Raw genomic sequence first — 22,728 nt, 5'->3', positions numbered from 1 at the left:
AACCAGGGAGCCCAATTAACAGTAATTGCTTTCATTGATTAAGACTGGCTCCCTTCCTTCATTTTTTGACCCCTGGTTAACCTATTAGAAGGTATTCTGCCTCCATATGTGGAAGTTGCATCTAGTTCTTATAACTAGCAGGTGCAGAAAGTAACATCTGCCAACATGTGTGCCTTGAAGAAAGTGGTATATAAATGCAATACAATAAATAAATAAAATGCAGACACCATTAAACTGGGGACTAGACACATTCACGGAAGACAAGTCTCTATGTGTAGCATTCCTTATGGCTGTGTACTACCTGCAGTATCTGAGGCAATATGCTGCCTCTAAGGCAGGGGTCAGCAAACTTTTTCAGCAGGGGGCCGGTCCACTGTCCTTCAGACCTTGTGGGGGGCCGGACTATATTTTGAAGGGGGAAAAAATTTAACAAATTCCTAAAGGTACCCCTGCCCGTTCGGGCCAGTCTTGCCAGACTCTAGGGTTGTGCGCGCATCTCACTATAGGCTGGGAGCCAGCGCTGTCCGCAGACACTTCCGGGTCACGTGGCCAGCGTGACAAGCTGCATCTGGTGAGCCAGCGCAGCACACGGAACGCCGTTTACCTTCCCGCTGGTAAGCGGTCCCTATTTATCTACTTGCACCCGGGGGTGCTTTCGAACTGCTAGGTTGGCAGGCGCTGGGGCCGAACGACGGGAGCGCACCCCGCCGCGGGGATTTGAACTGCCGATCATGCGATCTGCAAGTCCTAGGCACTGAGGTTTTACCCACAGCTCCACCCGCGTCCCAACAAATTCCTATGCCCCACTAATAACCCAGAACTGCATTTTAAATAAAAGCATACATTCTACTCATGTAAAAACACCAGGCAGGCCCCACAAATAATGCGGAAATGCATTTTAAATAAAAGGACACATTCTACTCATGTAAAAAAAAAAAATGCTTATTCCCGGACTGTCCATGGGCTGGATTTAGAAGGCGATTGGTCTGGATCCGGCCCCTGGTCTTTAGTTTGCCTACCCATGCTCTAAGGACTAGGGAAAGCTAGCAGTGTGCTATAGTACTCATATCCTAACTCGTGGGCTTCCCAAGGGCATTTAATGTGAGAACAGCTTGTGGCCTAGCTGAGACTTTGGCTTCATCTTTCTTTCGTCTACGAATTTGCCTAACCCACTACTTGATTTGTCATATTTCACCGTTTAGAACAGCATTTTAAACTGACTCCGGTCGCCTAGTGGGGCATTTTTTTCTGAGCTCATCCTACAGCTCTCCTGCAATATTTTCAAAGGCCAACACACAAATGCTGGTGACCGCATGGAAGTTTCCCAGAGAAGTGGCACTCCCAGAACCTGCTTTGCTACTGGTAAAAGCACTTAACTGATGTTTAAAAAAACATGTCACAAGAGCCCCGTAGGAATATAGTGTGCACTACCTCTTACTTAGGGGACGCGGGTGGCGCTGTGGGTTAAACCACAGAGCCTAGGGCTTGCTGATCAGAAGGTCGGCGGTTTGAATCCCCGCAACGGGGTGAGGTCCCGTTGCTCGGTCCCTGCTCCTGCCAACCTAGCAGTTCAAAAGCACATCAAAGTGCAAGTAGATAAATAGGGACCACTCCGTTGGGAAGGTAAAGGGTGTTTCCGTGTGCTGCTCTGGTTCGCCAGAAGAGGCTTAGTCATGCTGGCCACATGACCTGTATGCCGGCTCCCTCGGCCAATAAAGCGAGATGAGCGCTGCAACCCCAAAGTCGGCCACGACTGGACCTAATGGTCAGGGGTCCCTTTACCTTTACCTCTTACCTGGATGCCAAATCTCTACATTACTTTCCGTTTGTCTTCAACAGTGTGAGAGTGCTGTTGTCCATCCCTGGTTCATACATATTCTGCTTATGAACCAATATGGTGCAGCAAGTACAGTGTTGGGAAGGGATGCAGGAAACTCCAAACCAGCTTACAGCAAGAAACACAACCTGGTTCCTCTTGGTCAAACCATCTCCCATCTGTATTTTCCGCTCAGAAATATTGTGAAGCTGAAATGGCGCCTTAAGCTCCTTAGAAGCAGTAGAGAAGTTGCCAACCACACTCCTAGTTTACAATACGGTATTTAGTGGAACCAGTGGCTACACAAAATAGTAAGCGTAATTGTAAATACAGTGGTACCTCGGGTTACAGACGCTTCAAGTTACAGACTCCGCTAACCCAGAAATAGTACCTCGGGTTAAGAACTTTGCTTCAGGATGAGAACAGAAATCGTGCTCTGGCGGCGTGGCGGCAGTGGGAGGCCCCATTAGCTAAAGTGGTGCTTCAGGTTAAGAACAGCTTCAGGTTAAGAACAGACCTCCAGAATGAATCAAGTACTTAACCTACCTTGGATTACAAACACATCAAACCCGGAAGCGCGTGTCCCAGTTTGCAACCTTATTTTTGGATTACAACCCATTTTTTTTTGGATTACGAACAAGTTTTTTGGGGAGGCTCCATTGGCGAAAGCGAGCCTTGGGTTACAACCTGTTTTGGTTTACAAACGCACCTCCGGAACGGATTATGGTTGTAAGCCAAGGTACCACTGTAAGACAAAACTGTCTTATGCATTTGCTTTTGCAGCTGGAACCAGCGTGACTTTTTGCCTTTAGCCTATTAAAATGCTTCCAATGGTTTCTATGCCATTTGAATTTTCTCCAGTCATTTCAGTCACCTGTTTTGCTCGTTTCCAAAGCAGACAAAGCTGAGACATGCTACTTATAAACCAGCAGAGGTAGGCATAGTTAGATAGGCATAGGACTGCTCCCACAGTAGCTGTAAATTCCAGTGACCTCAGTAAAACATGCATGGGATCAGGTGCCACTTCCTTGGTAAGCAAACAGTATTTGTAGCAATACCTCCTTATGCTCGTCCCCTTTACCGTTACTTTGAGATGGAGGTGCAACTGCTGAAAAGCCTGGGAGATTTATTTCCTAAGTGGGACAACAATTCCCCCACATCTTAACAGAATCTTATTTTGCCCCTTGTGCTATGTGTTTGATGAATGTTAGGATATCACAGAATTAAAACTCTTAAGCCTGCTAATCAAACGAGTTTCAGTTTCAGTTGCCTGCACCTATGTACATCTATGAATAAGATGACCCCTATTTAAATTACACCAATCAATTGATCTTTCAGTCAAAAAGATTTCCAGTTTTGTACTGATTGAAAACTCTTGGGAAGGGAAGGGAGGCAGATTCCACCGTCTTGGAAACGAACCAGAATCATAGTCATGGGCAGGCAAACTAAGGCCCGGGGGCTGAATCCGGCCCAATCACCTTAGAAATACAACCTGCATACGGTCTGGGAATCAGCGTGTTTTTACATGTGTAGAATGTGTCCTTTTATTTAAAATGCATCTCTGGGTGATTTGTGGGGCGTAGGAATTCGTTCATTTTTCTTCTTTCCAAAATATAGTCCGGCCCCCCACAACTTCTGAGGGACAGTGGACCGGCCCTCTGCTGACCCCTGATCATAGTGTTACCTCCTGCTGCCGCACTGAGGTGGGGGCCTCTTTCTCGCCCGCCTCATCTCCGGGCTGTGGGCTCCCCGTGCTCGCCTCAGCTCCTCTTTCCTGGCTGCCCTGAGCAAGTGAGCAAGCAGGTGACTGACAGACCAACCCCTTTGGTGTCCACCTCCTCAGCACCAAGTATACTGAGCTTTTTGGGGGGAGATGGGATCACCAAGAGTTACTAAGCTTTTTGGGGGAGATGGGCACTTCCAGCAGCTTCTTCGCAGCAGCAAAGTGAAGATAATTTGCTTGTGTTTTTTTTAACACCTGTGCATTGAATATAAGATGACCCCCAATTTCGAACTAAAAATGAAGCAAAAAAATTGTCTTATACACAGGAAAGTACAGTAGTTGGTGACGGCTTTATTGTGCTTTGCAGTGCGGGAAGTTGCTTCAAACCTGAAGGTGAGCTCTGGATGGCCTTCATGGCAGAAATGAAACTTCTCTTACGGTCAATACTTTAGCAACCCTTTAATCATTATTGTTTTATTTGACCCACTGAATACATTACTTGGAATTGTATGTAGGGTCAGATGCCCAAAGCACACTCAATTCTATGAAATGCCAGTAGACACTAATAATGGAGAATGGATTCCGGATTCCTCAGGAACAAACCTGTATTAAGTGATGCACTCAAGAGGGAAGAAAAAAGGTACACTTGTGAGCTTTACTCCTGTGAAAGGATGTTTCAAAACACCTGTTTAAAATCTCTAGTACATCTGACATCTTATATCGGTAGTAGCAGGTAGCAAATATCAGGCTGGGGGGTGTTTGAAACAGAAGACAGCTGCGATTTTTAAAAACACACAGGATTGATCAAATAAGAACATTTTTATTAATAGGGAAGCTGTTTTTCTGCAAGAAGAGACACTGGGCAGAGCAGAAAGCCTAGACAAGCAGTGCATGGAACTTCAGAGTAGCCTTATTCATATAGTAACAGCTACATTAAAAACAACCCATTTCCTTCCAGACAAGGATACTATGCTAAGGTGCAGTTCTGTGTTTTCTCTGCCAAAGCAGGCAAGCCCTGCCTCTGCCCAACCCAGGCCCTATTGAAATCCCTTCACGCTAAAGCAGAAATCTGTTCCCAAAAGGAGGATCCATAATTAAGGGTGGAATATACACAGTTCAGGCACCCCATGGGCCTCATCGTGCCACCCTCAAGCTGCAAGACATGGTTTCTAAACCTTCAGAAATCACTGCTGTGCTTACTCCCCCCCATTCAATAAGAGCTCCATGAATCCCCAGGATGCACTTGAAAATGTCACTGACCCCGAGGAGCTGTTCCGAAATAAATTTTTGATCAGGTGATAATTTCACTAGTAGGACGCCATCACTAAATTTATACATTCAGGAAATTATGTATAGTATACTGCAAAAACACAGTAAGACATAAATCTGCCCACAGCTGCTCAGGAAGGTCCACTGGCTCCCAAGCTTCGGAACATTGTCCTCTTCCTGCTCCAGTCCATGCGAGACAGAGGAATTATTGCTTTTCTTCCTTCTGATCCCCAGAGCTTGAAGAGCTTCCCGAACTCTCAGAACTCTCCCGCTCGGATGCCATCTGAAGAGGGGGGAAAAGCAGTGTTAGCTCAGCAGGGCACCGACTAACAGGAGGATGTAAGAACAGGGCTCCCTCTTATTTCTTGCTAGAAAGCTGAGCCACAAGAAAGTGTTGACTGGAACAAAAAAATTAATTCTTTACTTTCGCCAAGTGCTCAAATAAATTATGGAAATTTGACATCTCTATCTGCTACTCCGATCAACTGAGCTGAGGAGCCTGCAATCTTCTCCCTTAATCACCAGATCTCAAGATGCAAGCATTCAAAACTTGTGCTACATTTTTTTTCTTCCCATCACCTCTCATTCCTAAGGTCAGCTATGATCAGCTAGTACTGGCAAGTGCCCAGAAATCTCTCTCATGGTTTGACCGAGTGGCTTTGCTTACTTTTCCTTTACCCAGCTGGTCTTTCTCTTGCTAAGACCAGGAGCACACAAACAACTGGAAATTCCAAACCAGCTGCTCTTGCCCACCCTAATAAATAATAATAATAATAATAATAATAATAATAATAATAATAATACATTTATTGTCAATGTACAACTTGGGTGTACAATGAAATTAACTGAGCCTCCTCCCCCCATACACTCCGGCACACGGCCCTCCTACCTTTTTATAGGCCATTTCAAAGAGTTTCAGGGACGCTTGCTGTAAGGTAGATGCTGCCTGCCTGATGTTCTCGCCGGTTTCGCTATCTTTACGAGCCATCAGTTCTCGCATTTTCGCAATTTCTTCTCTCAGTTTGTTGCACTGTAAAGCAATTGCAGAGGAACACATGTCCATAACCCTTTCGGCCTTTATCAAAGTGGATCTTAACCTCAATAAAGCCATAGAGTCTACAGTAATTAGAAGGTGCCATCAGCTCCCAGGGTAGAAGGTATTTTATCGATACCTTCAGCAAGGGGGAGGCCATGGAAACCAATCTGCCTGCCTTTACCCCCGTTAATTAAAAAATAAAAATAAATCACTTGCCTAATACGTTTTTGTTCTCCTAGGTCTTGCTGCAGGTGACTGAAGTTTAAAGTCTATTTATTTGATTTCTATCCTACCTTTTCTACAAGGAGCTCAAGGTGACATACATGGTTTCCCCCCACTGATCATCACAACAGGATGTGAGATAGGTTAGGCTAAGAGACACTGACTGGTCCAGGGTCACCCAGTGAGCTTCATGGCCAAGTGGGGATTTTAAACGTGGTCTCCCCGGTCCTAGCCCAACTCTCTAACCACTACACGAGCTCTCAGATATGCATAGACTGCCATAAGCATCAAGGTCAGCTCTATATTTTATTTAAAAATCAGTTGTTTATTCCAGTGAGTTCATGGCTTGCGGGCACAGTGAAAAGGCAAAATGTACTGAAATTCATAAAAATAATGAAAACATGTAGATCAGGCTTCCTCAACCTCGGCCCTCCAGATGTTTTTGGCCTACAACTCCCATGATCCCTAGCTAGTAGGACCAGTGGTCAGGGATGATGGGAACTGTAGTATCAAAACATCTGGAGGGCCAAAGTTGAGGAAGCCTGGTGTAGATGCTGCTGTTGTGATCAGCTTCCCTCCCCACTGGTCTCCTAGAACCAGAAGTAGTATGATGAGGGCGGAGCAGAGACAGGCACATTGGCGTTGTCTCAGATTGCTTGGGAAGGACTTGGGAGAGATAGCAGCTTTGGGAAAGGTGGGGAACCTCAAGTCCTCACAACTGCCTCATTGGCGCAAGATCTAGCAGAACAAGTTGCTATGCTCACTATAGTCTCCTGAGTCGACCTAGTTTCCCTGAATAGAGTCAAGTTCATGGACGCCATGTGATTTATTGCCAATTTGCTCCCGACAGCCTGAAATGTTGTCATGCATGATTACAGCTTAAACCATGAACATCGCTGCACAGCTGCCTCACCTTCACTGGCAAAGCAGCAGAAAAATCAGTAGGTGGGAGAAGCAATCAGGGACTGTAATGTTTGCTTTGCACAAGACCACCACACAAAATCACCAAATTTTGTTACTCTAATGGATGGATCATGAATTTAGCACCATCACTAGTTATTAAGAGAACAGAACAGCATTTGATTCTAAGAATAGTTCCTTCCCCCAAGTTGACTTGGCCCCTTTATGGCTTTTCCAGCAACCTTTCTCACGCAGGGAACACTACCCCAATATAACAAAGCTTACAAGATTTTCTCTTTTTAATTTCTTGGGAGAAGTCTGCATTTATTATCTCTGCCAAAGGCTTTCTGGAATTAAAATTAAAGATCATGAATTGTTTTAAAAGCCTTTTCTCATTATCGTAGACTGCTTAGTTTCTCCGGTGATAAATTAGCACAGCCAGGAAATTGCTGTATGAAGGATTATACAATTTAGAGAGCATTAGTTTTGCACATTCTGACAAAAAGAGGAAGCAAATTCAGTACATGCCCAGGCAGCGTGTCAAATCCATACACAATTAATTTTAGACTGAGACAAAGGAAAACAATTCGTTTAGCGCAAGGCAGAACACCTACCTCATCAGCAGGTAGCTGATCTTTGAACTCTTCCATTTTGGATTCTGTATCATGGATTATTCCTTCTGCCATGTTTACAGCTTCAACACGTTCCTGTATAAAACAACAACTTTGGTGAAATACCCCATTTGTGCCCCTAACACTGCTATATCAATGAGGATCATGAAGCTGACACAGAATTAGGCATCTAAATATATTTCACCCAACTGTATCTCTTCGGATGCTCAATCATTCATTGATCTGTAAGCAAAAATTGCTCCAATTCTATCAACTCAAGGATTTTGAAAAGCGAGTGTAGCATCTATTTTAGTTTGAGGACCTAGACATCTGCTCAAAAGTTCTCCAAAGACATAACTGCATTGGGAATCAATATTTCAGTCTAAAGTCATCACTGCAAAGTTACCTTTCTTCGTCTATCTTCTTCTGCATATTTTTCTGCATTTTTCACCATATTCTCAATATCGTCTTTGCTAAGACCACCAGAAGACTGGATCACAACTACAGAAAAATGAAATGGTATTTACACCCCACATTTGTATAAAAATTGCCAAAACTGACTTTCTGCAATCCCTATCTTCAATTAGTTTGTTCTCTTGCTTTTTCAAGAGCTATAGGCCTCCTATATTATTTGACATTTTCTACTATCTGATGTAGTACTGTCATTTTTAAGAACAAGAGTGCTTATGTAACAGATCTCAAAGCCAGGAGAGACAAGCTTCTCAGTTGTGTTGTGCTCAGTTAGAAATCTTCCACACGTGTTTTCAGAATGATGTGTTGATAATAGCATCACTGCACACACTTGATTGGTTCTGGCCATGAGCAAAGCTCAGAGATCTTATCAAAAGCTTCCAGAAAAGAAATTAAGCTCAGGTGGGAACTGCAAACTAAACAATGGCCACGTTTTATAGCTTGATAGAAGTTGCACACTAGTGTCTCCTTTCTTCTATTTTTCCTTCCTTCCCATGCCTTCACGATAGTCCTTTACTGTGCCTGACTGCCATAACAATTTCCTCTGTTCACATTCCCCCTCCCCTCCAAAGAAGCAACTATCTAGCACACTCACTCTGTTGCTCCCGTCCTGTGCCTTTATCTTTTGCAGAAACATGAACAATTCCATTGGCATCAATGTCAAAAGTGACCTCAATCTGGGGGACTCCCCGTGGAGCTGGCGGAATCCCAACCTAAAATCACAAGGTGCATTGTTGATAACCAAGAGGGTACAATTACTAATAAGATTTGCGCTTCCTTATTAATTATGCAATAAATAGTAAGTATTTGAGATCAACTGCCGATTCTACTTGCTATTCAGTGAAGCAATCTAACACTGAAGTAGTACTGTACAATCTAATATTGATCCCTGATCAGATGTCAAACAGATGAACAACTATCTGACTTTTAGAAGGCATCTGAAGGCAGCCCTGTTCAGGGAAGTTTTTAATGTTTTATTGTGTTTTTAATATTTTGTTGGGAGTTGCCCAGAGTGGCTGGGGCAACCCAGTTGGAAGGGTGGCATATAAATAACAAGATTATGATGATTTCCACAACTCCTTGTAGTTGGCATCCATCTGCCTTGGAAGACAATGCAAGAGTGCACCTTTGGTAGTAAAGTCAAAATGCTGGAGTGTTACAGTGCCTGCTGTGGCTGTAGAGACTATTATGGGAAAAACGTGTTTTATTGCAGGTGGGGTAGATGAAGGCATCTGGTTTTGCTGAAAACCCACTTGCAGGTTAGTGCTTATTTGAAGGAGGATTTTCACTCAATGAGAACATGCTTTGCATGCAAAAGGTTCAAGGTTCAATTTCTGGCATCTGTACGCAGGGTTGAAAGACGTCTAAGAGAGTTGCGGCCAGTGTAAACAGTACTTAGCTAGATGAACAAACACAGTTCCCTGTGTTCTTATGCTACTTTTCTATGCTAGACACACTTATTTCAATGGGTCTACCCTGGCTATGACTTAGTACAGCAAGTCCTGTACAGATAATCTGCACATGACAATGGCGAATTTAACACTACAGTTCATTTTTTCCAAGTACTGTTAAAAGGAGGTGCTACTAACTAATAATAGCTAGACTGAAAAAATAATGAACTCTTCTAACACGTTCTGGGGGTTTTTTTTGCTGCAGAAAAGGTTTGTTTCTGTGCAGCAATGTCTTTCAACCCTAGCGGGCAGAATGAAACTACAGTGGTACCTCAGGATGCGAATGGGATCCGCTCTGGAGCCCCGCTCGCATCCAGAAGCAAACGTAACTAGTGATGGCATGTCTGCGCACACGCGCATCGCTTTTCACCGGCATTTTGAGCGTCTGCGCATGTGGTGAAACCCAGACGTAACGCACTCTGTTACTTCTGGGTTGCCGCGGAGCGCAACTCGAACGCGCTCAACATGAAGCATATTCAACCTGAGGTATGACTGTACTCCCTATAATTTTCATACCATTACAGCAGATGAAAACAAACTTACCAAAGTAAATTGGCCAAGCAGCTTATTGTCACCAGCCATTTCTCTCTCACCCTGATGCACTTTGATCTCCACCTGAGTCTGTCCGTCAGCAGCTGTAGAGAACACCTGTCAAAATGAAACACATTTGATATCAGCAGGGTTACACAGCAGTGTTCTGTAATTAAAAATAAAAGATGAAGGGAAAGCCAAAAGAATAGAAGGTAGCCAAACCAATAAGAGACAATGCAATTTTTTCCAAGTACTACTACAACAACTATCACAGCCTCTAACTTATTAGCTACTGGAAAGCATAATATGTACCAGCAAATGACTGAAGTTCTGGGGGAAAGTATCTTATGCCTTAAGAGTTGTAAGACAAAGCAGTGCTCCCAATGGATCTCCTACTCCCCCCACCCTTCCCAGCAACCTGTCTCCATAGCGATTGTTAGATTCTCTGGGATAGCTCAGTTGGTAGAGCAGGAGACTCTTTAATCTCATGGTTCTGGGCAAAAGGTTCCTGCATTTCAGGGGGTTGGACTAGATAGTCCCTACCAACTCTACAATTCTATGATTCTTACATAACTGGGCAGCATACAACAGTTACATCCTTAAAAATCATAGCCATTGCCACAGTAGAGGAACAGCTTAGTCCTGCACGGCCTGCAAATTACGAAAATCTTCAGTTTTTTCTATACTGTCTAAACCTTTGAGCACAAACAGCAAGAGAATGATGACCTTGCAACAGACCAAGAGGAATAGGAAGGAATGCTTTAGGGGCAGGGAAATAGCATAAACCATAGAAGGGTACAAAGAACACACAGTACCATTTCACATAAAGCAATACGCAGAACATGGTCTCCCATACACACGCACTCTCTCCTACCTGGCTCTTCTTGGTCGGAATAGTCGTGTTCCTGTTGATGAGCTTAGTGAAAACTCCTCCTAGCGTCTCAATACCAAGGGAAAGAGGAGTCACATCCAGCAGCAACACATCAGTGACATCACCAGCCAGCACGCCTCCCTGGATGGCAGCACCAATAGCAACAGCTTCATCGGGATTAACTGCTTTGCTAGGAGCACGGCCAAACAAGTCCTGGACAGTCTGCTGTACCTGAATGGATACATAAGACATGCAAGCCTGTTAAGTTTTCTTTGGGGGGGGGAGGGGTTTAGAAATGGCAAAAAATCCCACTGAATCTGCAGGTTACTCTACAGTAGACACATTCTCAGTTTCCCTTTAATTCTAGGAACAACATGCAGCCCACTCTGAATAAGAAACAGAAGCTTTGAGATTTATATACACTGTAAAATTAATGAATGTTAAAATGATGCAGGATTGAAATGAGATGGCTTTAGTAACAAAGTTAAAAGAATATGTAAAAAAGGATTGATAATTAGATGAAAATATGAAGTTCAATATGTTAAGATATATAATTAATAGTAATAATATTTTTTTATTTATACCCCACCCTCCCCAGCCAAGGCCGGGCTCAGAGCGGCTTACAAGCAATAATAAAAACAAGATGAATGATTACAACTTAAAAACAAAAATAAAATACAACATTAAAATAATGGAACATTAAAATATTAAAATGTAGCCTCATCGCAGGAGGAGAAGGAAAAGAAAAAAGAAAGAGAGGGAGGGAGGGAATCAAATTGGCTCCAAGCCAAAGGCCAGGCGGAACAACTCTGTCTTACAGGCCATGCGGAAAGAAATCAGATCCTGCAGGGCCCTGGTCTCATGAGGCAGAGCGTTCCACCAGGCCGGAGCCAGAGTTGAAAAGGCCCTGGCTCTGGTTGAGGCCAATCTAACTTCCTTAGGGCCTGGGACCACTAGGGTGTTGTTATTTATGGATCTTGAGGCTCTCCGTGGGGCATACCGGGAGAGGCGGTCCCGTAGGTACGAGGGTCCTAGGCCGTGAAGGGCTTTAAAGGTCAAAAGCAGCACCTTAAACCTGACCCTGTACTCCACCGGGAGCCAGTGCAGCTTGAAAAGCACTGGGTGAATATGCTCCCATGGCAGAGACCCCGTGAGGAGCCTCGCTACAGCATTCTGCACCCGCTGGAGTTTCTGGGACAGCTTCAAGGGCAGCCCCGTGTAGAGCGAATTACAGTAGTCAGGCTTTCGTCCACAAACAAAAGGCACAGCAGCAAACCAACAGAATAATCTGAAAACAGGAGGACAGAGGCTTGAAAAACAGAGGACACTGTTCTTCTCCTGACCCTTCAGTGCCTCAGCGAGGGCTTTCCGGAGCCTTCAACCATCAAGCGTAAACCTCTGGGCACACATTGCCTCATTTATAACTTAAGAGAGATACGCTGGTGAGCTGGGAAGGAAGCCCAAAAGCAAAGACCTCAAAAAACAAAAACACAAGCAACTCCCCCTGCAAAACAGACTTTAAATTCAAGCTACCAAGGTTTGAGCCACAGTTAAACTTTAACAGGCAAAGTCACGAGTGGCATAGGCAACAGAAAGGTAATGTTAATTTCATGCCAACACCATCTGCTGAGTTGCTACTCACTCCAGTCACTTTTGCTGTCTTAAGAGTTAAGTAAAGTCCAAAGGGCACAACTGATGATATGGGGGTCCCAAGGATATTAAGTCACAGGAAATCTATTATACCTTAGGCATCCTGGTCATGCCACCAACTAATATAACTTCACCAATGTCGCTCTTGCTGACTTCAGCGTCCTGCATGGCTTTCTGGCAAGGTGCTATTGTCCTTCTGATCAGATCGGCCACAATCCCCTCAAACTGAGAACGAGTCAGCTTCATATTCAAATGCTTTGGTCCTGAAGCATCCATTGTAAGATATGGCAAGTTAATGTCTGTCTGCAATGCAAAGAATGATCAGCCATCAGAGATAAATAAAAAACAAAGGGTACCCTTTCTGATCTGACTCTTTCTTCAAGTCTGTAAAGGTAACCAAATCGTTGTTCGCATTTATTCCGTCCAAACGAAGAATCAAGGACTTCTTTCAAACCAAATTTTTAACACACCAACTCAAAATGTACAGTAATTGTTTAGTTAAAACAAATCCTCCTTTGTTGTTACAGAGAAGATCTCTGGCCAAAAAGCAATGCTTGATTGCAAAGCTTGAATAAAAAATGTACTTGTCACACAGTTGAGATCACTAGAACAAGCTACAGCTCACTACATGAGCTACAGTTAGAGGATATGGCACTTATCTATTACTCTGGCCAGAAAAAAAAAGCTATGCATTTTTTCTCAGTAATAACTAATTCCCTCGGAGCACTGAAAAAGGCAAACCCACCAGTCACCAACATTTGGGGCTTCTCCAGTCATTGTATTGTACATGATTAGTAGCTTACGCATCTGGCTAGGCTCTAGGAATTTCCCCCAAAGCAACACTTCCATTAGAGTATTATCACATTTATCCAGGACTGCAATACTTCCACTACTGGGGAATACGTCCCACCCCTTGATAGTGCTTTTGCTTGGAGTGAAATAATTCATTTACTCACCTGGACTGAAGAAGAGAGTTCACACTTTGCTTTTTCTGCGGCTTCCCTCACCCTCTGTAGAGCCATGTTATCTTTAGTTAGATCAACACCTGTCTGGAAAAGGACAAACAACATGCTCATAGTATTTTATTGTGACATAGCACAGCATTACAAAATCCACATTCTCTTACATGTTCAATATTTGAAGTGGCTCTTCAAAATCACATGTGCTTTATAGCACTGACAGTACTAATTGCACATGTGGTGCACTAATTGCACCACATAAACAGCACAGTACAGTCATACCATGAAGTTGAACGGAATACATTCCAGAAGCCCCTAGGACTTCCAAAACGTCTGGAAACCAAAGCACAGCTTCTGATTGGCTGCAGGAAACTCCTGCAGCCAATCGGAAGCCCCGTTGGACGTTTGGGTTCCTAAGAACGTTCGCAAACCAGAAAACTCACTTCCGGGTTTGTGGTGTTTGGGAGCCAAAACGTCGGATTATCAAGGTGTTTGGGATCCAAGGTATAACTATATTACCAACAACTTAAAAGGCTTTGCAGTGTATATGATGTAACACATCAGAGATTTACCTGACTTGAGCCAATTTACTAATTTTCATTGTGTTAACGGATCTTTAAACAGCGAGGCTGGGAATTCTCTTTCCTTCATTCTTTTTAATTAACATTAGAACTAATGTGTCTGTTCTTCACTCCAGCTACTAATACTAGACTAGCTACATCTTGGTACACAAGTGCCCTCTCTGTTGCCAAGCGATCATTTCCAGTCCCAGTTATGTTCTGCTTCTCAGGTACGCATCATTCCTGCCCGAGCTACGTTTAAGGGAGAAAAGGTAAACCTTCCACTGCCACAAAATGCATGCCAAACGGTATTAGATGCTAACTAAATCTGGCAGCGCTGAATTGCCTATTAATGTCAACATTATATAATCCACTCATTAAAACATCCAGCGAGCATCCAAGCCTTTTCTACATAGCACCATCAATTTACTTCAATGAATTTGGATTGGCTGTTCACTAAACTTTATCCGACACGACTAACAAAATGAGACTGACAGTTAACCAAATTTTAGTTGCATCCGTAAAGAAAGGCACTGCACTGAAACTGTGTGCTCTGGGAGAGGCTTTTTCTTCTACATCCACTCCAGTCTCAAACAGCCGTGCAAGGATGGAAAGTATAGCTGCCGCCATATGGCATGGAGATCCATGGCTCATGACCATGCAGGCAACGTGTGTCAGGGAGCAATAGCCAAACACAGCACTACAGCACACACAGACCTTGTGCCCCCCTCGCTGCAAGTATTCAGATACATGTCTCCCCCAGCTTCATACTTTTTGTGAGGGAAATGCAGCAAACATGCCCACCACTGTAAAATGTGTGCTGGCCTTCAGAGAGTTAGGTAAAGGTAAAGGGACCCCTGACTGTTAGGTCCAGTCGCGGACGACTCGGGGTTCCGGTGCTCATCTCGCTTTACTGGCCAAGCATGACTAAGGCACTTCTGGCAAACCAGAGCAGCGCATGGAAATGCAGTTTACCTTCCCGCTGGAGTGGTACCTATTTATCTACTTGCACTCTGACGTGCTTTCGAACTGCTAGGTTGGCAGGCGTAGGGACTGAGCAACGGGAGCTCACCCTGTCGCAGGGATTCGAACCGCCAACCTTCTGATTGGCAAGTCCTAAACCACAGAGCCACCCACGTCCCTCCACAGTGCCACAGAGTTAAAATGTACTAAACACACACATCACATGCCTCCCCCCTGCTTATGTTCAAGAGGTGAAAACATGTTTAAAAACGAACTACAAGAAGATTTCAATAAGGCCAGTGGCAAAGGAAGAGAGTGCATAGTTTTATTGTCTTGGAAACCAGTGTGGCTCTTCTAATAAAGTTAGTCAGATCCATGCAGGTCTCCCTTTTTTAAGGTTAAATGAACACTTGAAAGAGCTCTCTGGTGGTTCCTTTATCTCCAGACGATGAAATACAAGCGACTTACCTCTCTTTTGAAGTCTTTCACAATATGCTGCAACAAGGCCTGGTCAAAATCTTCACCGCCCAAGAAAGTGTCACCATTGGTGGATTTGACCTCAAAGACTCCCTTCTGAATTTCCAAGACAGAAATATCGAATGTGCCACCACCCAAGTCGTAGACTGCAATACTAAAGGGGACGGGGGGGGGGGGACGACAAATGCATTAGCACCTTCAGTCGTGGGGAACATCAGTTTCCTCTTTTTAATCAAATGTTAAAGGAGTGAGACGGTTGCAAGTTGCTTCATTTAATTACTTGGAATCTTAAGATTTCAGAGGCTGCCCAATTTTTGCAGCACTGTCTATTTAATTTTAATCCGACAAGCAACTTGTTGAAACAGAAGCAGCTGCTTATGAAGGCAGGTATCGGAAATTAATGGGTTTATTTCCTTCTTGGCATGAAAGTCACCGTACTCTGCATAGTTGCATGGAAGAGAGAATGTCACCAATTTCAGAGGTTGCCCTGCATCTCTGCTTAAAGGAATATAATATTTTGCTATACTGAGCACAGAGGACTACATATGAAAGTATGCTCGAAAGTCTTTCAGTTCCATTGTTTGCCGAAAAACTGGAGGAAGCCGCCCAGAAGCTGGCAATTCATTTATCAGACCTAAGAAACATGAAAGCAATGGAGCTCAAATTTTCAGAAGACAGGAAGCAGGGTTTTATATACTTACACTTTGTCTTCAGACTTATCCAAGCCATAAGCTAGTGCTGCAGCTGTTGGCTCATTTATCACCCTCAAAACATTCAATCCCGCAATCTGCCCGGCATCTTTAGTAGCCTTGGAAGAAAATAATGGCATGTTAAAACATTGCTTGATTACAAAAAAGGCCTATGTTTCCTCTGCAAAAAAAAAGCTTTTGAGAGAACTCTTGTAAAGCAACTATAATGGGGAAGTGCTGTAATTCAGTGGCTACAGCATCTCCTTTGCATGCAGGTTCCATATCCAGCCCCAAGCTTCACTTAGTAGGACTGAGACTAAGACTGCCCCTTTTCTGAAATCCTAGAGGCTGCTGCCAGTCAGTGTAGACAATACTTAGCTAGATGGCCCAATGGTCTGATTCAGTATAAAGCAGCTTCCTAGGTTCTTAATGGAGTCACATGAATTTTGGACTTCAGGCATTAACACATCCATGGAGAAATATATATGGAAAAGTATTCACGTATACTACTGCAGCAGAAGACAAGATATTGGAAACAGCCACACAGATGAAGCAAATTCAGATTTCAGCAACCTTACCTGCCTCTGAGAATCATTGAAATAAGCAGGGACCGTGATGACAGCATTTTTTGCCGGATGCCCCAGGTAATTTTCTAGTAAGTAAAAAGCATAATTTAAAATAGGTTCATATATAGACATGTCAAAGCAGATGTTCCAATCTGGATGGCTTCCAGCTAGCGAAATGATTACTTAGACTCTATGAAAGATTGGGAGTGGGTTTGCTGATTAAAATATTTGTATTTTGACCTTCCTCCAATGAGTTCAGGGTGGCATACAAAAAACAGTCCCATTTCCTCCTCACAACCACCCTCAGGGTAGGTTACAAAGAGCTTCTGACTGGGCTCCTAATATTTGGATGAAATTTGAATCCAGGTCCCTTTGGTTACAATCTGACACACTAGCAAATCACCTACAGTAGCTCTGTTAAGTAGAGATAAAATATGGAATATTTTCCTGTGTGTTACCCCTTTCCTGATCAGGAAGCTTTTGATGCTTGATGTTTTACTATGTTTTATATACAGTGGTACCTTGGGTTAAGAACTTAATTCGTTCTGCAGGTCTGTTCTTAACCTAAGGTACCACTTTAGCTAATGGGGCCTCCCGCTGTCGCCGCACGATTTCTGTTCAAATCCTGAAGCAAAGTTCTTAACCCAAGGTACTATTTCTGGGTTAGCAGAGTCTGTAACCTGAAGCGTCTGTAACCCGAGGTACCACTGTATGCTGTAAGCCACCCAAAGTGGCTGGGGAAGACTATGCATGACTGCCAAGTACAGGTTTATGAAGTGCATACTATTCCCCCGCCCCATTGCCTTTCTCCTCTTTCTTTTATAATCCCTAATAAACTTAATTCATTCATTTGAACCCGGGTCTTGACTGGATTCTCTACCACCAAAAGGAGAAAGCTCCTTCCATGCTGCTCACAGTGCTTAAGTCAAGCAAAATGCTTCAAATTAAGAGGGCAAGATGAGCTGGTGCTGGGCCAGTGTACACTGTGGAAATTTAGCTGGGAAACCCCCTACAATCTGGAAGATAATCCATGGGTCATGGGCACCTTGTTGGTGTGGGGATGCTGGGTCCCTCTACTTCCCACACTCCCAGCTCAGATGCTTTACAGTACAAACCTGCTGTCTCCTTCATCTTCATCAATATGAAGGCACCAATCTGGCTTGGGGAATACAGCTTTCCATGAGCTTCTACCCAGGCATCACCATTAGAAGCACGGACAATTTTAAAAGGAACGTTTTTGCTGGAAGCACAAGTATTTTTAAAAGGTTACAGAGCCTGTGTCAACAAATCAATCATGCATCATCATCACCATCACTCCACCGGCATTGTTCTTTAATGAAGCAACAAAGCAGGCAAAAGGACAACATTAAAAGAATGAATGTTGCATTTCTATAAAACCATCTCTAGACTATTATACAAAAGAGACCCTCTAGTCCAAAGTCCAATCTTGGTCAGGAAAATTGGCCAGTGAAGGCCACTTTCTTTCAGTTGTTTTATTCCGATCATCCACAACTACATTTGGAGCTTACAAAGCTCCACAAGTGCAAATATGTTTAGGTTTGCAGCACAGTTTTCATTAATAGAAAAGATAGCTTCCTTACATATCCTTCTGCACTTCCGAATCATCATATCGCCGCCCAATTAGTCGTTTTGTTGCATAGAATGTATTGGGGGGATTCGTGACGGCCTGTCTTTTAGCTGGCATGCCAACCAACCTCTCACCATCACTTGCAAAGGCTACAACAGAAGGGGTCGTTCTGGCACCTTCTGCGTTTTCCAGCACCTATGCAAGATAAAAGAATATGCAATAGTGACCGTAGTTGAAGCAGCAGAAACTGGGTTTTTCTATTTATTGTCAGGAAGGGTTGGTTTCTATTTAAGACTATAAGCTCCTTTGTGGAGGAGGTTCCTCAAAAAATGGGGTGTACATTTTCAGATAAACAATGAAGTGGATAAGCAGTTCTTTCTAACTCACTTTCGCTTGCTTCCCTTCCATGACTGCCACACAAGAGTTGGTCGTGCCGAGATCAATGCCAATGACAGCACCTTTGATTGCTTCTGATCTGAAAAGATAAATTTTAATGTATTCTAAACAAGGAAATGTTTACCTTCCATCGTACCATAAAAGCAGCAAGTCTACTACTGTTCTTCCAGCTGTATCATAGTTAGAATAGTGACTGCATTATAAGCAGTACAACAAAAAGATCAAGGCCATACTTTATTTTGTCCCTAATCTATGCCAAGCACGCACTTCTGCATATTTAACAAACACACATATTTAACTACACTTCAACTGATTCCAGCTTTTCAAAGGCAAAGTTATGGTTTTGGCCATCACCACTCAGAAAAACAGAAGAGTTTTACAATGGGGGCTTCACACTAGATCCTATGACCCTTTCCACTACTGCTGTTTCACATAGCAGTATGCTGAGAGACAACTGGTAAGGCAATTGTCCTCCCTCATCACTAGCCAGAGAAAATCCAGGATTGACCCAGGTTGCTTACAGCAGTGCCCTGCACCCTAACAGCACAAGGCTAGCACCTACTGTGAATTATAGGTCTGTGAATTATAGAGGGAAGATACACTCTTCAAAGATGTACACAGAAATTCTGACTTTAAACCTCTCTGGGACAATACTGCCTGAAGAGCTTTTAGAACCAAGGTAGACAAACCATAGAGGTTGGGTCTATCAATTGCCATTAACCTGACAGCTAAATGGAGCCTCAATGTTCAAATGCTACATGATGACACCTCTCTTTCTTTGCATAAATCCCTTCTTAAAGTCAACCTTTGCACTGAAGCTTTTGGCATAATCTCCTACTTTCCTTGCCCTGGAATAATTACACTATTAGTTTCCTGTTCATTTCCCCCTTGAAATCCCTTGGCGCTGGGATCCATCCTCCTGCGTTTTGTAGATGGTGATATATTAAAGAAAGAATTATGGAAGACACTAGGATTTAAGTTTTTTCTCCAACCAGAACCCATGCCCAAGCAAACCACTAAATTTTCATGTCAGTATTAACAGATTTCAGAAAACCAGTGATCTACACAAACTGAAATTCTCAGATTTTTATTTTTTCTTGAGAGTGAGACTGAATTTCCCAACAATTACCTTTTTTTTTTTTACCAAAAAGAAACAGTACGAAGGTTAATACTTGTTTGGCATACGTGCTCCCAACTCACCAGTCTCACCATAAATTTCCAGTTCTGTCACCCGCCATTTCTTTTTAGTTATTGTCTTTCTTCCCTCTACTTTTGGAGAAAGAGCGCTCAAGAAATGTTTGGTCTTCACACCACCCATGGGTTCTTGATAGGACTATAGCTTTCCCAAAAGCAAAAGCTTTGAATGCCTACAATCTGAGGAACGAGTTGCCATCTTTGTGATGCTCCTTTTAATAGTGAAGTAAAAATTTGCTTTTGCACTTTCAGTTCACAATGCCATTTCAACAAGACAAATAATGCTAGCTTGTTCAGCTATGTTACTTACGCATATTGCCTGCTTGTGACAGATCTAAGGATATCTTGACTTACGCCATTCCAGAAAACCTATAAAACAAATGACGCTAATGAGATGCATTCATAAACAGCTACTATATGTCAATGAAAATGAACCACCTTCCGCCACCACTCTTAGTGCTCTTAAAACTCAAAAACATGTCTTCCTATGAGATGACATCACCAGTTAAAAGCTTGACGATGGCTTCAGCTTGGCAAACCTCCTGACTTCTGTAGTTTTTATTGCCCTACCTGCTACATCCAGTTTACATTCTGATCCTATGCATGTTAACTAAGAAGTCCCACTGAGCTAGATGGAACTTACTCCTAAGTAAGCCCACACAGAAATTCAGCCCCATGAGCTATATCAAAGCAAGTTTCTTTCCAGGGCAATTCCTTACTAAAATGTAATCTCAATCATACTGCTTTTCAGTTCCCAAGCATCTCCCACCTTACCAAATTACTACTTCAACAGAAGCCAGTTTGGTCATGATATATGCAGGTCCCAATCATTCTAATCCACCAAGGCTAATTTTGCTGCTCCCCATGTTCTGAAATAAACTTGATTTTTAACATACCCTTTCGGATTCTTATCTACTGTGCTAAATAATCGCTGCACCTAATGAAAGCATGGGTAGGCAAACTAAGGCCCGGGGGCCAGATCTGGCCCAATCGCCTTCTAAATCCGGCCTGTGGACGGTCTGGGAATCAGCGTGTTTTTACATGAGTAGAATGTGTGCTTTTATTTCAAATGCATCTCTGGGTTATTTGTGGGGCACAGGAATTGGTTCATTTTTATTTTATTTTTCAAAATATAGTCCGGCCCCCCACATGGTCTGAGGGAGAGTGGACCAGCCCCGTGCTGGAAAACAAGTTTGCTGACCCCTGAACTAAAGGGCACAAAGCTCAGAAAGCAAGGGGCAGCCCATTATTTTTTTCCAAGAAAAAAGGTTCCAAAATCCAGCCTTGCAGCAATACATTAGGCCAACCAAAATAATCAAGAAACAGTGCGTAACCGTTACATAAATTATTCGGCACGTTACATAAATTATTTAATGGAGATCCTCCCCGCCCCCCGCCCCACCCGCTTTAACACACGTGCTCTTCTCACTGGATGCTTGAACCCCTCATGCCCTCGAGTCAAGCAAGGATCTGACACCCAGAGGGAAAAAAACCTCCTTTTTTTTACCCACCTCCCGAGCCGACCCTCACACGAGCAAAAAAAAAATTAAAAAATCAGCAAAAAGCCGGTCAGATTTCACGAAGCACGTGTCTGCCTTGAGACACGTGTCCTGCGCGACACACGTGAGCCGCGGAAAGGTCGTGGGAACTAGCCGGTTTTGAGGAACTCCAACCCCACACCCCGCCCGAAGGGCACGGAAGGGGGCCCTTCTTTTCTGAGGGGGGCTCCCGACGCCCTTGCTCTCCCCTCTTCGCTGGTCCGTCCGTCGCGCCTTCTCCTTCTCCGCCCAGGGCGCCTCACCTGAGCAGTCCCTGCGGCGGCCCCTCCGCGGCGCAGAACCAGCAAGCGGGCGGCAGTCAACATGGTGGCGGCGTCGGAGGCCTGAGGAGAAGCGGAGAGAGCTGCGCGCGGCCGCTGCGGGTGCTTTCTCGAAGCCTCTGGCCCACGTGAGGGAGGCGAGGGGGCGTGGTCCTCGCTCGCGCGCACGCGTCGTGCGAGGGAGGGGGGGTCCTCCGTCTTCCCGCGGCCGTCCTAGCAAAGCGCCGGGGGAGAAACTCCCGTGTCAGGAAAACATGCGCGCACACATACCCCGGTACCGCTTTGAAAGGCACCAGTTTCTTTTTGTAAGAGGTTTTTTTTGTTTTTTTGTTTTTAATTATCCCTCAAGGAACGCCTCGAGAAAAGTGCCGCATCAGGCATTTTCCCAGGACAGCTTTGTGAATGGGCCCTTGCGGGGCGGCAGCCGCCGCGCAACGCCTCAAGGTCAAAGATTGCTTGATTGACGCACGACGGGCGGGGGGGGGGGGAAGGCGGGACCGGAAGCCGGCTTTTTCTCAGGCGCAAAGGGGAAAGAGGGCGGGGGGAGTTTGCTTGGGGAATTCTAGGCGCGCGTGCGCAGTTCGCAAGCGCCTGACGAAACGGGCTGCAATGCTACGCGCGCGGCTGGACGCAATGGGATGTACTAAATGCGCAGAGTTAGGACCGGTTTGCAAGAGTTCGCCTCTGCGAGGTCGAGAACAGAGGAAGTGATGAAATTCTTCACAGGGTGGCCATGGCTTATTAAAATTTGCACCCCCCAAAAGTCCCTTTTAAATGTACAATTGACGAACCAGTGCCGGTTTTACGTATAAGCTAAACAAGCTATAGCTTAGGACCCCACTCTCTTGCCCTCCCCCCCAAATATACTTCTATATATATATATATACATATATATATATATATACACATATACATATATATATATATATGTATATATGTATATATATATATATATATATATATGTG

At 44.0% G+C, this 22,728-nt stretch overlaps 1 protein-coding gene and 1 long non-coding RNA gene across 2 annotated transcripts in view; one reads left to right on the top strand and one right to left on the bottom strand.

Annotated features, from left to right (window-relative positions):
- Window positions 1–22,728, top strand: part of LOC310759538 — a 209,833-nt gene that overhangs the window by 116,832 nt on the left and 70,273 nt on the right. The gene's annotated exons all lie outside the window — the stretch shown is intronic.
- HSPA9 (heat shock protein family A (Hsp70) member 9) lies at window positions 4,340–22,296 on the bottom strand. The gene is made up of 17 exons (XM_083606530.1): window positions 21,745–22,296; window positions 20,254–20,312; window positions 18,741–18,828; window positions 18,367–18,548; window positions 17,881–18,005; window positions 16,778–16,851; window positions 16,212–16,318; window positions 15,502–15,664; window positions 13,508–13,600; window positions 12,645–12,854; window positions 10,905–11,132; window positions 10,043–10,147; window positions 8,644–8,761; window positions 7,984–8,078; window positions 7,581–7,673; window positions 5,698–5,838; window positions 4,340–5,091 (listed from the first exon to the last, which is right to left on the bottom strand). Exons 1-17 carry the CDS (start codon window positions 21,805–21,807, stop codon window positions 5,014–5,016), a joined length of 2,022 nt encoding a protein of 673 aa, XP_083462656.1. The 5' UTR covers window positions 21,808–22,296; the 3' UTR covers window positions 4,340–5,013.

Source organism: Podarcis filfolensis, assembly GCF_964270895.1.
Source record: "Podarcis filfolensis genome assembly, chromosome: 3".
NCBI classification, from domain to species: domain Eukaryota; kingdom Metazoa; phylum Chordata; class Lepidosauria; order Squamata; family Lacertidae; genus Podarcis; species Podarcis filfolensis.
The sequence above is the reverse complement of the archived record's forward strand: the minus strand, read 5'-3'. Positions and strand labels throughout refer to the sequence as shown.

Excerpts from the sequence above, each read along its gene's own strand:
- HSPA9 (XM_083606530.1), bottom strand. The coding sequence starts at position 21,807 with ATGTTGACTGCCGCCCGCTTGCTGGTTCTGCGCCGCGGAGGGGCCGCC. Across the intron at positions 15,665-16,211 it reads GATAAGTCTGAAGACAAAGT|TATTGCAGTCTACGACTTGG; the intron begins GTAAGTATATAA and ends CGTCCCCTTTAG. Across the intron at positions 5,839-7,580 it reads ATCAGCTACCTGCTGATGAG|TGCAACAAACTGAGAGAAGA; the intron begins GTAGGTGTTCTG and ends ATTGCTTTACAG.